This window comes from Podarcis muralis, chromosome 2, assembly GCF_964188315.1.
Source record: "Podarcis muralis chromosome 2, rPodMur119.hap1.1, whole genome shotgun sequence".
Classification (NCBI taxonomy): domain Eukaryota; kingdom Metazoa; phylum Chordata; class Lepidosauria; order Squamata; family Lacertidae; genus Podarcis; species Podarcis muralis.
In genome coordinates this window covers 111,023,027-111,041,696 of record NC_135656.1, presented here as the reverse complement: position 1 = coordinate 111,041,696, position 18,670 = coordinate 111,023,027, and the positions used below count along the sequence as shown (strand labels likewise).

At 45.9% G+C, this 18,670-nt stretch overlaps 1 protein-coding gene across 1 annotated transcript; it reads right to left on the bottom strand.

Annotated features, from left to right (window-relative positions):
- Positions 1-4,056: 4,056 nt before the first annotated feature.
- On the bottom strand, positions 4,057-17,424 carry LOC114592042 (lymphocyte antigen 6 complex locus protein G6c-like). Its single transcript, XM_028719870.2, has 3 exons — positions 17,084-17,424; positions 7,713-7,829; positions 4,057-5,797 (listed from the first exon to the last, which is right to left on the bottom strand). Exons 1-3 carry the CDS (start codon positions 17,133-17,135, stop codon positions 5,664-5,666), a joined length of 303 nt encoding a protein of 100 aa, XP_028575703.1. The 5' UTR covers positions 17,136-17,424; the 3' UTR covers positions 4,057-5,663.
- Between the last annotated feature and the right edge of the window lie 1,246 nt (positions 17,425-18,670).

Below are 18,670 nucleotides of genomic sequence, written 5' to 3'. Positions count from 1 at the left end.
CAACTTAATTCCCACAAGCTTCCAACTTAAATTCCACTCTAAAACCCCAGCTACCGAAAGGATCCTGAAACGAACTGAACTATCCCTAATCAGAAACGAACTACACAAGAAAAGATAATCACTCAAGATATCCCTCAAGCAATTAAGGAACAAAAGAAGAAAAGGCACACTAGCCTGGGAACTTCCTCTCTGCCCAGAACCTCCTCAACAGTATTTATAGGAACTCAAACACTGAGATCCTGCTCTGTTCCAGTAACAAGAAGCCGAAAACACCAGCCTGAAGATGACGAGTGAGACCTCGTCGAAACGTCGCCTAGACACCCCAACTTTTACACGGGAAGATACCCGAGGACACCAAAACCTGCATTCCTGTACCCGTGAAAATCTACGAAAGCAAATATCTCACCTCTACGGGGAGGAAACCTTCCAGCTGACAAGAACCTACGAGAAACTAGAAATCCGAAGAGCCACCATCTTATGTGATCTCTTGTTCCTACGCAACTGCCGAGACAACAACTTAATTCCCACAAGCTTCCAACTTAAATTCCACTCTAAAACCCCAGCTACCGAAAGGATCCTGAAACGAACTGAACTATCCCTAATCAGAAACGAACTACACAAGAAAAGATAATCACTCAAGATATCCCTCAAGCAATTAAGGAACAAAAGAAGAAAAGGCACACTAGCCTGGGAACTTCCTCTCTGCCCAGAACCTCCTCAACAGTATTTATAGGAACTCAAACACTGAGATCCTGCTCTGTTCCAGTAACAAGAAGCCGAAAACACCAGCCTGAAGATGACGAGTGAGACCTCGTCGAAACGTCGCCTAGACACCCCAACTTTTACACGGGAAGATACCCGAGGACACCAAAACCTGCATTCCTGTACCCGTGAAAATCTACGAAAGCAAATATCTCACCTCTACGGGGAGGAAACCTTCCAGCTGACAAGAACCTACGAGAAACTAGAAATCCGAAGAGCCACCATCTTATGTGATCTCTTGTTCCTACGCAACTGCCGAGACAACAACTTAATTCCCACAAGCTTCCAACTTAAATTCCACTCTAAAACCCCAGCTACCGAAAGGATCCTGAAACGAACTGAACTATCCCTAATCAGAAACGAACTACACAAGAAAAGATAATCACTCAAGATATCCCTCAAGCAATTAAGGAACAAAAGAAGAAAAGGCACACTAGCCTGGGAACTTCCTCTCTGCCCAGAACCTCCTCAACAGTATTTATAGGAACTCAAACACTGAGATCCTGCTCTGTTCCAGTAACAAGAAGCCGAAAACACCAGCCTGAAGATGACGAGTGAGACCTCGTCGAAACGTCGCCTAGACACCCCAACTTTTACACGGGAAGATACCCGAGGACACCAAAACCTGCATTCCTGTACCCGTGAAAATCTACGAAAGCATATATATATATATATATATATATATATTTGGTTTTTCAGACACATCCCGCTTGCCAGACATCTGGAAATTAGCCCTCCCCACAAAAACTGACACCAGATCCAGAGGCACACAGAACGCCATCACCAATCAACCACACCAGACCCAAACCCAGACCCTCTCCACAGATAAATTACAGACACCATCCAGTAGCCAAACCATGGTGGCACCTCCGGATGCTGCACCCCCCTGCAATCCCTACACAGATCTGGCTGGCACAGGCCACAAAACCACAGCTCGCCCCTATACACGAAGCCAAGCCAGAGCACAACTAAATGCAGTACAGCCATCCTCTCAGAAAAACTCTTCACAAAGTTCAAGAGGTCAAGACACAAAGGCTTTAGCAACTAATCCACACCTAATGACCCACCTAAGTGGTACTCAGGATATCACTCAAGAAATCACTCAAGATATCCCTCAAGCAATTAAGGAACAAAAGAAGAAAAGGCACACTAGCCTGGGAACTTCCTCTCTGCCCAGAACATTGGAGGCTATACACCACACCCCTCAACAGTATTTATAGGAACTCAAACACTGAGATCCTGCTCTGTTCCAGTAACAAGAAGCCGAAAGCACCAGCCTGAAGATGACGAGTGAGACCTCGTCGAAACGTCGCCTAGACACCCCAACTTTTACACGGGAAGACACCCGAGGACACCAAAACCTGCATTCCTGTACCCGTGAAAATCTACGAAAGCAAATATATATATATATATATATATATATATATATATATATATAAACTGTAAGTGTCACAGTGGCCTACCAGGTGGGAAGCTCACAATTGGGGCTTGAGAATGGCAGCTCTCTCCACACCTGCAGTTCCAAGCCACTGATATTCAGAGATTTGTAAGTTGCCTTGGGTTGCCTTGAACAATATAAAGTGACTAACAAATTTAATAAATAATAATAGTATACAGGCGGCTCCCCACTTATGTGGGAGTTACGTTCCTGGCCCCCCGTGTGCATAAGGGAACCGGGGTGATTTAAGAGGCATCAGAAATACCTTTTTCTTTTATACAGTGAGTGCTCACTGGAAGGACAGGTCCTGAAGCTGAGGCTCCAATACTTTGGCCACCTCATGAGAAGAGAACACTCCCTGGAAAAGACCCTGATGTTGGGAAAGATGGAGGGCACAAGGAGAAGGGGACGACAGAGGATGAGATGGTTGGACAGTGTTCTCGAAGCTACAAACATGAGCCTGACCAAACTGCGGGAGGCAGTGGAAGACAGGAGTGCCTGGCGTGCTCTGGTCCATGGGGTCACGAAGAGTCGGACACGACTAAACGACTAAACAACAAATACCTTTTTTGTCTCTGATTGCCAGAAAAGGGCAGGAAACAGCGCATCCAAGCCAGCTTAATGCAGCTTTCCGCCCAACAGCTGTTGAGTGGGGTAGTGAGGCAGCAGTGAGAGCTCCCATGCGCCATTTTGGAGCCCATAAGGTCCCCCCCCCTTTTAAGCCTTTAAATTCTGGACTTTTGACTCACTGGCAGCCTCTTTAGGCTCTGGGGAGGGTCTCCTCACAAGCCATGAGGACTTCCCAGATTTCTCCCATTATTCCCAGGCTTGAATTGATTGATTTATTTCCTGGCACCACGCATATATGCAGTTGTGCTCTAGTTGATCACATGCAAGCGGACCGATGCTTGTCTTGCTTCTGACATTGGAAGGAGAACCCAAAACCTTGTGGGAACAGCAGAACAAACACTCCAGTGTTTAACTAGGGACTGTCTCGTCTTTCCAGGAGAGCCCAGGACAAACATGTAGGATGTCACAATCAGATACCTCAAATATGTCTCTTATTCCAGGTTGTCTTTGAAGGCGTAGCTCACCTGCTCATAGCTGTCAACCGTCCCTTATTTGGAGGGAAAGTCCCTTATCCCAACGCCGTGTCCCACTGCTGTCCCTTATTGATGATGTCCCTTAAATTTCCCGGGTTTCAAAGGAAGCAGCTCCTCTCCCTCCCTCCCTGCCGGCCAGGGAGGAGGGAGGCTCCAACTGTGTTGCTTGGCTGCATTGCTCACCCAATAAGGAGTCTAAGAACGACTGGGGGGTGGAGTTTGCATGCCTTGTGCCGATCAAATCGGCCGCGTTGCCTGGGGACTTGCCTTTGCTCAGCGCTTCCCAGTGGAGAGGTGACGGTGGTTTTCCTTGCTGCATCCCCTTTGCCGGGTTGCTGCGCCGTGGGAACCACCGCTTGAGGCTTCGTTTGGCTGCTGGCTGGGCTTTCTGCCTTTGGCTCGGAGGGGCTCAGAAGTCAAACATACCTGTGCTCTGAAAATCCCTTATTTTGGCTGCTGGTCCCTTATTTCCGAGGCTGCTGGTCCCTTATTTTCAAATCTGTAAGTTGACAGCTATGCACCTGCTGGGTCCTTGCAATGATGAACTCAGCTCTGACCATCTCCCGAAATCCGTTTGTATATTTCCATGTGGCAAAGCTGCTGGAGCTCAGCTGTGGGGGCCTTCTGAGGTTCCCTTGGTGATCAACTGAAAACCACCCAGCAATCTACAAACGGATCCCAATCTATCTACGGGCCTTACAAGACGCTGGTCCTGTGAAGGAAAGGGCTTGTGCAGAGGCAGCGTGGTCAAGTCAACCGACTTTATTCATTCCTTCAGCCAAAGATGGCAACAATACAATTCGATTATACAATACAAGCAACTGCAGTTTACACCAGAAGCACAAAAGCCATGCAAAACACAGCACCACATCGTTGTACAAACTCCACAGTATTTTACTACTGTATGCAATCTCTTTGACGTTCAGTTTAAAGAATCTGATTTCAGATTCTGCTAGAGTAAATGCAGCATGCGTAGTAATAATAATAATAATGATGATATTTTATTATTTATACCCCGCCCATTTTATCATTTGCCAAGTCAGCAATTCAGCAACTCTCCACAGCTCCCCAGTAAATACAAAAAGATATAAAAGAAAACAGGACGTTTTAAAACTTTGCATACATATTTTTCTAGACTCTTCCCCCCCTCCCCAGCAAATAAACACCTGGCAGTGCAGCTCAGGGTGAATTCAGATTGATAAGAGGACAGCCATTGTTTTAACGAAGGGGTGGGGAATCTCAGGCTCAGAGGCCAGATACGGCTCCCCAAGTCTTTCTGTCCGGCCCTGAAGACTATTCTCAAGCCACACAAGACCTGCTAGGCAGCCTCAACTGTTTTTTTAGCTAGCTGTAATGTATCCTTGAACTCTGAAGATGCTTCTTGCTTGAAGGAGAACAGAGGGCTGTGTGTGTGTGTGTGTGTGTGTGTGTGTGTGTACACTAGCACCACCCACCTTTGTCATGCAGCCCCTGGAAGGCTGCCCCCCTCAAAAATGTGGCCCTCAGGCCGAAAAGATGTCCCACCCCTTGTCGTCCCCCCTCAGCCATTTGCTAAAGAGAGAGAAAAAAAGATTCTCTCCAGTTATGCTGTTTCTCTCGGGGAGTTTAAACATACAAATATTCCATTACTGCATGCTTTGATCTTCAGGAGAAATGCAGTTTGGTTTCTAAACTTGTGGTGATGACAGAGAGAAACAATTCTGAAGAATTTAAAGAAAGAGTTAAAAAAGCAACAACAGAAGTTCTTTTCATAGAAGAGCCATTGAAATTAATGAATCTACTATTCAGTGCCTGCTAAAAGCATGATTGTTTTAGGCAAGCTTGCCCAGACATGTAGGACACTTACATGTGTTTTAATTTGCAGGTATTTTTTTGCCCAATTTTAATTACTTTTGAAGGATTTAAGTTGTTGTTTAACAGTCAATCTCTCTTCACAGGGAATGCTGGGAATTGTAGTTTTGCGAGAGGGAAAAGGGTGTGTGTGTGTGTCTCAATACCTCTCAGCACCCTTGACGGACGACAGTTCCCAGAATTCTTTGGGGGAAGCCATGACTGTTTAAAGGGGTGTCTTGGTGCTTCAACTGTGTGCTTTGAACGTGAGCTACGTAGAACTAGCTATGAAGCATCTTCAGCAGGTCCTGTGGGAGAGGCCACAACTGAGGTGGGGGAACCTTTGGGAGGGAAGAAGAAGCTGAAATCTTGAGCACTGTGAGGGGGACAGAAGGTCAAAGTGATGGGATCATATAATCTGAGGGTTGTCTTTTGGGGTGAAAGGGGTCTCTTTTGCCAGCTTTTATTGAAAATGAACCAGCTGTTGGCCCCATGCTAAGCCGAACCTTCCCAGGGACAGGAAATGAGAACTAAGCGTTGCATAAGTCGGTGTCGCAGCAAGTGCGTTCGTAGGACATGTTGAAGGCGTTTTCCCTCCGCTCGGTCTTGTTGCAGAGCTCGGCGTATTTGCCGCAGCCATAGCGCTTGAAGAGGAATAATTCGCCTGGTGGGAGAGGAACGAGATGTGCGTTAGTTTAACTCCTTCCCTGTACCCAGGGTGAGTCACACCACACAGCAGATAACCCTGAAAATCCAGGTGTTTGGGGCACAGAGCCACAGAGGACCACACCGTACGTTTAAAGCACGGCGGTGTCACTTTAAACAATCACAGAGTTCTGGGAGCTGGGGTTGAAGAAGAAGAAGAAGAATTTATTATTTATACCCCGCCCATCTGGCTGAGTTTCCCCAGCCACTCTGGGTGGCTTCCAATCAAGTGTTAAAAACAATACATCATTGAATATTAAAAACTTCCCTAAACATGGCTGCCTTCAGATGTCTTTTAAAGAGAAGACAGCTGCTTATTTCCTTCACCTCTGAAGGGAGGGTGTTCCACAGGGCGGGTGCCACTACCGAGAAGGCCCTCTGTCTGGTTCCCTGTAACCTCACTTCTCACAATGAGGGAACCGCCAGAAGGCCCTCAGTGCTGGATCCCAGTGTCCGGGCTGAAAGATGGGGGTGGAGATGCTCCTTCAGGTATGCAGGACTGAGGCCATTTAGGGCTTTAAAGGTCAGCACCAACACTTTGAATTGTGCTCGGAAACGTACTGGGAGCCAATGCAGATCTCTCAGGACCGGTGTTATGTGGTCTTGGCAGCCACTCCCAGTCACCAGTCTAGCTGCCGCATTCTGGATTAATTGCAGTTTCCAGGTCACCTTCAAAGGTAGCCCCACTTAGAGCGCATTGCAGTAGTCCATGCAGGAATCTCAGGTAAAGCATCCATGGCAGATGGACATCCAACCTCTGCTTAAACCCCCCCCCCCAAGGAAGGAAAGCCCAACACCTCCCTAGGGAGTCCATTCTGCTGTTAAAAGGTTCAACAGAGGAGTTGCGGTGGACCGCATGGCCACTCACTCCCCTCCGGGGACGGGGGACTTAGTCCCCCCTTGCCCGAGGGATCCCGGCCACGTCAGAGCCCGACCAGCCAATCCGCTGGCCGGGGGGCGTGGCCGGGACCATTTAAACAGAGGCGTGAGCCGGAGGGCTTCCTCTTTGGCTCGCTTTCTCAATCACCTGCCCTCCCTCCCTAATTTCCAGGTTTTAGGCACTGGCCTTGCTATGGACCTTGCTTGGTTGCCGTTGAGGGGCCTGGTAGGAATTTTCCCACTTGACAAATTGGCACTGGCCGTTTGGTTTTCTCCTAACTTATAGCAATCGTCACAACTTTGTTAGGGTTGCAGTTAGGCATTGTTTGACCTTGTGATGGGCCATCACCTGCCCCTCCAAGCTTAAGGGTATTCCATTAAAGGAATCCGGGGGTGTTGATCTTGTCTGAAGCTTGGGTCAGGGGCTGGGGCCATGACACGACCCTGACAGGAACACCAGGGGAAGCTCGAGTTGGTATGCATCGACAGGGCTCCCCCTTCCGGCGGTTTACCCTTACCGGACTTCCTGCGCATTGGGCAGGAGTCAGATATAATCTGGTCCATTCAATGCCTAAGCCAATACCGCTCACATTCTGTAATCAATAAAGTTGTGGCCAAAATTTGCCCAATAACATTAACCTAATATCTGTGTCCTTGTGTGTGTTATTTCTCAACAAGGGAGTGGCTTTGGGGTCTCGGCATGCAATTACTGCCAGGATGAATCTCCCTTCTTGTAACCTGAAGCCCTGGGTTCGAGTCCTGCCCTCCACAGCTGGAGATAAGGCAAATGAATAGGCAGCAAGCGCAAGGAGGAACAGGAGCAGGGCCAGGAAACACTGGGGGTCAGCAGGGGACCCCTTTCTGTGGGGCGAGCGCTTTTTCAGGTGCCTGTTGATACCAACACCTCAACACTGTTCCCCGAAGACACTAGCTCTCTCGCTGCACAACTGATGGAGACTATACAGCACTAGCGGATTTCCAGTAATTGTTCTTACCAGCATAAACTTTGGTTGTCTCGCAGAGCTGCCCTTCGGCCGCTTTGCAAGGTTCGTCAGTATCCAGGCAGACCTTGCCAAGTTTGTACTTGCAAACTCTGCACACGAGACCTTCAGCTGCAGGAGAGAAGCAGAAAGACAGGCATGGTTTTAATCAGAAATTATAAACGGGCCACAAAAGTGCTTTAAAAAATAACAGCCAAAAACTGCATGCCAACTTTCTTCCTCAGTGCTTGATGGTGCCCATGGTTTCCCCCACCACATTTTATCCTTTCCAGTGTGTGGTAGGTCAGACTGAGTGGCAGTGACTGGCCAAAGGCTCCTTCATATGAGCTTCATGTTTTGGTGGAGATTTGAAACCAGCTTCCTGCAGACCTGTTCTGACAATCTAACCACTATACCACACTCCCCATTTGTAGCAGATGTCAAAGCAAAACTGTTTTGTAAGAATGTATGAATCAGCCTATTTCCATTCCAGATTAGTTTCACATGCATTCAGCCTGTTCCATCCTGTTGTTCTATGGATCATACATACATATGGAGAGAGAGAGAAACCAGGGGACATATTTACATAGGAACATGGGAAGTATACAGTGAGAGTGTTATAGGTTGGCCTAAACCCAAGGAATTAACAAATGGTAGGATTTTGATTGTTTGGGATATGAATGAAAATACAAGCTGCATAATTGTGCCGGACAAGGAATCCTTTGGCCTGGGGAGATCAATGTTGCCAAGGTGATGGCGCGTTTGTTTGAGGTGACAGGGAAAGTGTGTCTTTAGCAAGCTGGGAAAAGGAAGAAGGGGAGCACAAAGGGAAAGATCCATCTTGGGCAGGCTGGCTGAAGGCCGGCTGGGAGAGATGCCTTGGATTCCAGCACTGCACTGCTGTGGGGGGGGGGGGACAGGACAGGCCTCTCTTGAGATGACCATGCTGTAAGAACCAGACTCCCACCATGAAGGTGTAAAGCGGTGAATAAATCATATTTCTTAAAGCTACACCAGTCTTTGCTGCATCCTTGATTCTCTGAAGGAGCACAGGCCATGGGGAAGGGTCAAGACCCCTGGAATCCTGTGCACAGCTTGGCAGAGATTGGGGTGGCCTGTAACACACATACTCTCTCTCTCTCATTCTCTCTCTCTCTCTCTCTCTCTGTGTGTGTGTGTGTGTGTCCCATTGCATTTAAATTATGCACAATTTAGTGAGCACTTTCCCCTAAAATACAGATCTGTATCTTTTTCTATAGGTTTTCCCTTAAAACACACACTTGCCTGTAAAATACATATAAGCTGCCATATTTCAAAATCAGGACACCCGAAGGTTTTTCTCAAGGAAACCAAAATGCTTGTTTACAAAGCTATTGTACTACCAACCTTACTGTATGCTTGTGAAACATGGACCACTTATAAATGCCATCTCCAACCCCTTGAAAGATTCCATCAACAGTGTCTCCGAAAAATTGTACACATCACTTGGGAAGACAGGCGAACTAATATCAGTGTACTGGAAGAAGCAAAGATTACCAGTGTTGAAGCAATGATTCTTCAACATCAACTTCGTTGGACTGGTTATGTTGTGTGAATGCCTGATGATGGTCTTCCAAAGCAACTACTCTATTCCCAACTTAAAAATGGAAAGCGTAATGCTGGTGGTCAACAAAAGAGGTACAAAGACACTCTCAAGGCAAATCCATAAAAATGTAGTATAAGCACTGACAACTGGGAAACACTGGCCTGCGAGCGCCCAGTTGGAGAACAGCCTTTACTCAGGACAAAAGGAAGAAACGTGCTAAGAGGAAGGCACGCTTGGCAAATCAACTCCCGCCCGGAAACCAATGTCCCCACTGTGGAAGGACGTGAGGATCCAGAATTGGCCTCCACAGTCACTTACGGACTCATTGTTAAAACCATGTTTATGGAAGACAATCTTACTCGGCTGTGAGTGATCACCAAAGAAGTCACTTGTGACTTACAAAAAAATGTTTTCTAAAGGGATCCGCCCCCACCCCCCAGATGCTTGCTTGTGAGGGTGTGTGAACATGTGGCCGTGATCCTTGTTTACATGCTTTGAATATTCTTTCACAATGCTATTAAAAGCACTCCTGAAACTGCTTGAGGCGCTGGGGTGGCATTCATGTGGACCTCATCCAGCACAGATTGTGCCATCTCTGTCTAGTGTTAGAAGTTCTTTTGGTTTCTGCAACATCCCACAATCTTCTATGGAGATTAAAAAACCTCGATGATGCACTGGGAATGGAATGCATTTCTCTCTCTCGCTCAGTTAACTCCTGCCCACTTCAGGAGCCCTTTCAAGCGTTGGAGCAGGCAATGAGCAGCAAATAAGTGTTGAGTAAATATAGCAAGCTTGAGGGTTGAATTTATCTTTCTTTTCTTTAAAGCTTGCGGTAGCCAACTTCCCCCAAATGAATGAAGATTTGAAACCCTTAATGCAGCTGCGTCACTAACCCCACAAAGGTACGAGCACAGCTTTCCTCAAACTGGTGCCTTCCCGTCCCAAAACTGGGATGTTCGTCTTCCCTTCCATGCTCCCATGTGAGTTACGTGACTTGCGCAAGATTAAGGCCCCCCCAAGAGTCGTCAGTCAAATCTTTATTACAGTCATAGACCCAGCATAAGTAGGGCGGGGTACAATCATTTAAAATCTATAAAACATTTTTGGAAATCTAAAGTTATTAAAACAGAAGGTACAGTGGTACCTCGGGTTACAGAGGTTTCAGGTTACAGACTCCGCAAACCCAGAAATAGTACCTCAGGTTAAGAATTTTACCTCAGGATGAGAACGGAAATTGCACGGTGCCAGCGGGAGGCCCCATTAGCTAAAGTAGTACCTCAGGTTAAGAACAGTTTCAGGTTAAGAACGGACCTCCAGAACGAATTAAGTTCTTAACCCGAAGTACCACTGTATATGTAAAAGACTGTAAGAAGCTAAAAGAAGAGTTAGGAGTATTTAATGGATAAGGAAGAGCTTAAAAGCTTAGTAGATAAAACGCTATGACTATCAATTTACAAAGAAATGTACAAAGCACTCTGATTTGTAAAGGTAAAGGGACCCCTGACTGTTAGGTCCAGTCGTGGACGACTCTGGGGTTGCGGCGCTCATCTCGCTTTATTGGCTGAGGGAGCCGGCATACAGCTTCCGGGTCATGTGGCCAGCATGTGGCAAACCAGAGCAGTGCACAGAAACACTGTTTACCTTCCCACTGGAGTGGTATCTATTTATCCACTTGCACTTCGTGCTTTCAAACTGCTAGGTTGGCAGGAGCAGGGACCGAACAACGGGAGCTCACCCTGTCACGGGGATTCGAACCACCGACCTTCTGACTGGCAAGCCCTAGGCTCTGTGGTTTAACCCACAGCGCCACCCGCATCTGATATGAGTGCTCATTAAATCTAGTTTGTGGCGCAGGTCATCAAGTGACGAATTTTGAGCGCTGCTATGCAGAACCTGGCAACACTGTTTGTTGCAGGAGGGCTGGTATCTGAAAGCAGCAGAGAGATATAGAATTGTCCTGTGCGCCCTGGGTACTTATGGAACAGTGGGGAGATGAGGCTAATACAGATGTCTCTATAATATAAGCGCTGGAGAAGCACATGCTCTGTTATTTCTGTTTGTCCCAAGTAAGGAATCTTCCTATATCGACCTTCCATGAGAGCCGAGGGGAGGGCGTGGCAACGTGCAAGGGTAAAGTCCCTTCAATGATTAGGGACTTTGAGTTTAGTTAGGTATGCCATGGGGGAGGCAGAATAACTGATGGCAATAAAAAGTTGGGGCGATAAAAGTTGGGGTCCTGGCTAGATCCAATTGGCGCTCTGTTTTAAAGTCAGTTTTTCTGAACTCCGAAAAGAGGGGAAAACACAAGAGTATGTCCATTTCAGGATGGCTGTATGCTAAGTTCTGCAAAACAAAATGAGCGAACGGCAAGGCATGGCTTGTTCTGCAAATACCCATTGTGAAAGCAGCCTTGAGATCAGGTGCCAAATCCTTTCCCTGTCTCACCCTCTCCCACTTAATCATTTGCATGCAGTCGCAGCACTGTATTTCTCTACGACTGCAATATTGACACTGCCGTCCACAGCAATCTCTTGAGGCAATAATACGTGAGAGCAGAAAGCAACCACTCACATAATTAAAAACCACAATTAGGAATCCGCAGAGATAAAAGCAGGGGACCAGCCAATTGGAGAAAAGAGGAAATCTAAAATTATGGAAGGTCCTTAGATGTTAACTTTAAAACCAACTAAAAGAGACTGGTTATCTAAAATGATGGAATACTTCCATATTGCCAAACTAACAGGGAGGATAAGAGGAGATATGGTACAAAAAGTGCATAAGGAGTGGGCTATCTTTAAGGACTACATCAAAATTTACGTGGAAAAACTAGAATTTCTGACAGATATTGAGTGAATCCAGAAAATGATTAGAGTTAAAGGAGAGTAAAGTCAAGATAGAAAAAGAGATTAAAGAAATAATGAAATGCGTTTAAGCTAGTTGGAAAAATAAAGTAGCTTAACAAGAATGGCTGGAAGTCAAGTCACTTGGCGAGTGTCCGTGTGGGGTAGGTGTGTAGGTATGTTGATATGTACAGTATAGGTAGGTATTATATAGAGTAAGGCAGGTATGTTTTATGTTATGAAAATAAGGTAGTGTGTTATGTATTGTGTAAATGTATATGTATGTGTGTTGTATGTTAATAAAAATTTGAAAAAAAGAAAAAGATGTCAACTTTAAAAGCAAGATGGGCTCAGGGACCAAAAGATAGCAGAGGTGGCACTAGGCCAACTGGTCCAGAGGTTGGATTTCCAACAATTTGGGAATCCCCACACCAGGGGACGTCAGCCTCTCAGTCCTCGCTTGCCTGGCTTCAGAAGCCGGGAAGGTTACCCAGAGAAGAGCCTCATCAGAAAATCTTAATCAGCAGGCAAGTTCAAATGGGGAAATCTAAGCTTCTTTTCGCTGGAAGAAGCTTCTTGCGAAACCTGAAACGATTCAGGGTGGAGGGAAGTCTTCCCAGCTGGATGGCAGCCAGGCTTCTGTTGTAAACAGATTTCTGTGCCAAGGAATGCTGGAACAAGAATGGGTGGCGGATGATCTCCGTCGAGGCTGCCAAGGCCCTTTCGTAATCCAGGGAGCACCCAGAATGTAAAGTGGGCAGCATTATATTGTGCATTCCTGATTATAGATGCTCAAGGTGGTATCTGGGAGGTTACACATGACCCCCATTTTCCATTCTGTTTGCGCCTACGAAAGTTTTGGGGCGGGCACACTGCTTCCTTTTTCCAGTCAAGTGCACGTCCTGTAATTTCTTGCAGGAACCCTGTAACTTTTTATAGCACAAACGTTCTGGTTTATTTTATTTCCCCTGCTTTAGTTGCACTATAAGGCAAGAGTGCCCCTTCAGACAGCAATATAGACCAGGGACACATTCACACTATATATTATTACTTTCTGTAATTTTAAATGGTTTGAATCTGTTTTTAATAATGTGTAACATTGTGTTTTAATATTAATGTTGTGTTTAACTTGCTGTAATCCACCCTGGGGCCTTAGGGTGAAGGGCGGATAATAAATTGTAACAACAACTACTACTACAACAACACATTTAAAGCAATGCGGCACACCACCCAAAGCTTTGAGCAGTGTGAGATTCGGGGTTTTAAGGCATGCTTAACAGAGCCTGTGTTTCCTATTGGAAATGAGGCACAGCGGAGATTGTGGTGTCTTTATGATATATGGGTTATTACACACATATATAAACTAAGCCAACAATGGAAGGGTTTCACAGCAATTCCACAAGAGGTTCTTGTTTCTCCTATAGCTGCGGCTTAGAATTCAAACAGACATCAGCTGTAGCTCTGCCTGCTGCTCATCTGCCCCTATGTCACATAGTTTCTAACTTCTCTAAGATCTGTGGATTTGTCTGTTGAGGGAGGGAGGGGAGGCCCCATTCATCTGCCATCCCAGATAGAGTCCCTTGATCCTTTGATCTTCATAATGGCCCGTCCCTGGGCTATCACCTCATGAGGAAGTTAAACTTGCTTAATTAGCTTTTAATGCTTGCTGATTCCTGAAGATGAGCATTGTCTAGCCCACAGTTTAATACACATGAGTCTGAACCCCAGTTTTAACACTCCAAGCATTGGTTGAATTCTAACAGCTACCGGACCCAGAAATTTAGGGTGTTTGGCACCCACAAACTCATAACTCTGTTATGGTTCCCACCCCCAAAAATGAAACTTGGGAACTGTGGTTTACATCTCACAGAGCAATAATCTCCCAGCTGCTCACCCTTAAATCAAACATCATGAGAAAATGTCTCCATCTGCCTTTTTCAGATGGTGAAGCACATTGGGAGAGGCTGACTAGTGCCTGAGAAATGTTTGATGGAAAGAATACGCATCCCACCCTTAGCCATCTTACAAGAATAAAATAAGCTCAAAACCTCACATGCATCGAAATTCTCAGTTGCCCTGAGAATGGGGCAGAAAAACTGAAGCCTTTTTCACACGGGAAGAAAACTGTTGCCTCCATAGCTTGGGGTGTTGTTGTTGTTGTTGCAAATATTCCTTCCTTCCTTTCTCCCTCCCTTGTCCACTTTGTTTTCTCAGCTTGTTGTTTGTCACTTAGCTTAATTCTACTGAATGACACGCAGCAAAGGAAAATTCAAACCCTTGGTGGTTGAATTTTTGAAATTATGCGCTGGGACATGATTAGTCCTGCACAACCCCAGGTACTGTAAAGTGAACTCAAGAGAAAACAAGCCTTCAAAGTGTTGGTGCTGACCTTTAAAGCCCTAAATGGCCTCGGCCCAGTATACCTGAAGGAGCATCTCCACCCCCATTGTTCAGCCCGGACACTGAGGTCCAGTGCCAAGGGCCTTCTGGCGGTTCCCTCGCTGCAAGATGTCAGGTTACAGAGAACTAGGCAGAGGGCCTTCTCGGTAGTGGCTCCTGTCCTGTGGTACGCCCTCCCAGCAGATGTCAAAGAGAACAACAACTACCAGACTTTTAGATGACATCTGAAGGCAGCCCTGTTTAGGGAAGCTTCTAATGTTTGATGCATTACTGTATTTTAATATTGTGTTGGAAGCTGCCCAGAGTGGCTGGGGAAGCCCAGCCAGATGGGCGGGGTATAAATAATAAATTATTATTATTACTTCTGTTATTAGAATCATAGAATCTTAGAGTTGGAAGGAACCCAAGGGTCATCTATTCTAGACCAACCCCCTGCAATGCAGAAATCTCAGCTAAAGCATCCATGACAGATGACCATCCACCCTCTGCTTGAAAACCTCCAAGGAAGGAGAGTCCACCATCTCTCGTGGGAGTCTGTTCCACTGCCCAACAGCTCTTCCTGTCAGAATTTTTTTCCAAATGTTTAGTCGGAATCTCCTCTTTTTTTGTACTTGAAGCCATTGTATTTGAAGAGGAGGAGGAAACAAGCATGCACCCTCTTCCATATGACAGCCAGTAAAATATTTGAAGATGGCTATCATATCACCTCTCAGGCTAAACATTCCTTCAAGCATTCCTCGTAAGGCTGAGTTTCCAGACCCTTGATCATCTTGGCTGCCCTCCTCTCCTCTGCACTTAGTGCTTTCTTTTCATCAACAATCTTTTGGATTTCACTTCCTAACCCTCACACATAAATGGGAAAAAGTTGTAGATCCAGTCTGGCAAACCTTTGCCCCTCCAGTTGTTGCTGAACTACGACTCACGTTAGACCCAGCCAGCATGACCAATAGTCAAAGCTGATAGGAGTTATAGTCCAACAACATTTGGAGGGACAAAGGTTCCAGAATTCCAACCCCACTTCCAGTCACACTAGATCCATCGAAATTAAGGAACCCAAAATATCCATGTCTCTTAAGTTCATTGGATCTGCTCTCATTAGGACTAGCATGGGACACAACACATCGAGTTGGAAAGAAATTTTGATGTGATCTACTCCAGCTTTCGCCAACCTGGTTGGGGCTGATGGGAGCAACATTTGGAGGGCACCAAGTTGGCCAAGGCTGATCTTGTTCAATCCCCCATTGAATTCAAGATCTGCAATGCAGGAATCTTGTGGTTGCAGCACCCCTGGAAGATGGCTGTCCCACCAGCAGGTAACAAAGTGTACAGTGTTAGTCCTACTCAGAGCACACACATTTAAATGAGTGGACACGACTTAGACCTATTGATTTACGTACTCTGAGATAAAAATAGATGGGTACGACCCAAAAGGACTCCCCATTCCTAAATACTTAAATATAGTTATGAATTTGTGGGTGCCAGACCACTATTATCTCCGGATCAAGTTAGTATTAGAATTTAATTAAGGCTCAGGGTGTTAAAACTGGGTGCCGGATCCATGGGTATTAGGCTGGAATCAGCAAGCTTTCAAAGCAATAATTTAATAACAAGGATAATTTAATAACCAGGCTAGCTTCCTGGGTTCAGATGATAGCCTAGGGCAGGCGTAGGCAAACTCAGTCCTCCAGATGTTTTGAGACTACAGTTCCCATCATCCCTGACCACTGGTCCTGTTAGCTAGGGATGATGGGAGTTGTAGTACCCAAACATCTGGAGGGCCGAGTTTGCCTATGCCTGGCCTCGGGGATGACCCATTAACAAAAAAAAGGATCCAAAGGGACCTGGTGTGGGAGGACAAATGAGTGGGGCCCCTCCCTCAACAGATAAAGCCAGACTTCAGAGTAGAGAAATTGGAGTTAGGAGTTAAGTGACCAAGACACAAAGCAGCAGCACGATGTTTGATGTCTGTCTGGATCCAAGGTTGCGCCTATGGGAGAAGCAAAACCCTCTTGGGGTGATTATGCTGTGAACCTCTCCATCATAGGTTCAGGTTGTATATATGTGTAAATAAACCTAATGACACCTCTGCTGTGTCTTATTCCAAGCAGGAAACACAAACCCTGGGTATGCATGCCTAGAACCGCTGAAATCTCACACCGCTCACAGATTGGTATGGCAATGCAGCACCTGAGCTGCTCAAAAAGATGGACCCATCCATTTTCTTACACATTTGCACTAGCTAAATAATAATAATAATAATAATAATAATAATAATAATAATTTATTATTTATACCCTGCCCATCTGGCTAGGTTTCCCCAGCCACTCTGGGTGGCCCCCGACAGAATTAAAAGAACAATAAAACACCAAACATTAAAAACTCCCCTAAACAGGGCTGCCTTCAGACGTCTTCTTCAGATGGTTGTTTATTTCGACATCTGATGGGAGGGCGTTCCACAGGGTGGGCGCCACTACCGAAAAGGCCCTCTGGCTGGCTAAATTCCCATGCAAATGTTTTGCAAAACAACACCCCCTATTTTCCTTTTAAAGCCCGGTACTTACATACTGTGCAGAAGAGCAGAAGAGAAAAGCCCAGGAGAAGACGCTTGTTCATCTTGAGAAATTTCACGAGAGAGAGAGAGGAGGAGGAATGTGTGTGTGGCAATGACAAGAAGACAGAAGACTCTAACTTTGACTCTGAAACAAGACTCCTCTTAAAAGGTCCTGAGATGGGAGGTATTAGGGTCAAGAACTGATTTCCATTTGGAGGCAACCAATGGGATGAAGGAATGGGAACAATAGGCACACCTGATACTTAGAGAATGGAAAGGAGGTGTGTTGGTGGTGGCATGGAAATGGAGTTTCAATCCAATTAAAGCACTGTTCCATAATTGATGGACTTAAGAATCTTCAAACACCAGAGCACCGCAGAAGCTGATCCCGCAAGCATATTTCTCTACATCTTTTCGAAAATATGGAGGAGTGAAGAGACCAGCTAGCCCAATAACTAGGCTTATGCTGGGAAGCAACAGTGAGTCATCATTTCCTAGCACACATAAATTGTGTCTACATAATAACCAAGGCAGAGTCTAAGGGTGGAAGCCGACATGATGCCATGCAGACGCTTTTGGGTTACAATTCTCAATAGCCCCAGGCAGCATGGTGGTAGTTAAGGATTATGGGAATTGTAGTGCCTTCCATGGAGGGAAGGAATGGGGAGCCAGTGGCCTTCCAGATGTAAAGTTGCATGATTAGCAACTCCAGAAAGATTAAAAAAAAAAGAAAGGAAAGCTGATCTGAAATTCTGGAAAAGTGGAGGGGGTGGAAATTGGGGTATGTATGGAAACTTCACGCAACAATGAGTGAAACAAAGCAGTGTTTTGAAATAATATCCTGAGTGCCAAAGGCACAGCTGCAAAATTGCCCAGAGCTAAGTTTCGGCAGTACCTGCTTGTGTTGTGACTGCATTCGTCTCAATTCCAAAATGACATCTTACAGATGCAGGCAGATGCAATTTCGATATAAATATCACTCCTTGAACGGTTTCCCTCTCCCTCTCTGTCTGTCTCTCACACACATACCTTAAATCTGTTTATGAAAGTAGTTCTTGCATCACCAATGCATTTGCTAATCTGGAGTCACCTGTCGGCAAGGATGCCGTCATTCAGAGTCAGCCAAATGTTTTGGATCGTGGGGCGTCTTGCAGACGGCTTCCCGGGCAGCAAACCTCTTTGGCTACCTGGAAAAGAGGCCAGATCAGGCCGCGAGAGTTCTGGTAGCACAAGGATGGAAGACTGAAGAAACCCCAACTAAAGAATCATGGCAAGAAAAATTGATGGATTATGCAGAACTGGCAAAATTGACACATAAGCTACAGGACAAGGATAACTGTGACTTTAAGGATGAATGGGAACCTTTCACAAAGTATTTGAAGACGCAACAAAGTGAACTGGACTCCTTGGCAGGTTTTGAATAAACATCCACAATTTTTTACTGCTAATAATTAGCTAAACAGTTGGAGGATCTATACAACTCTGTAACATGCAGAAAATAGCATTATTGGAGAAACCAAAGACTGGAACTGAGGGAAGTCGGGGGGTGGGGTGGGGGGTGGGTTTTGTGGGGGGTGGGGGGAGGAAAAATAGGGGG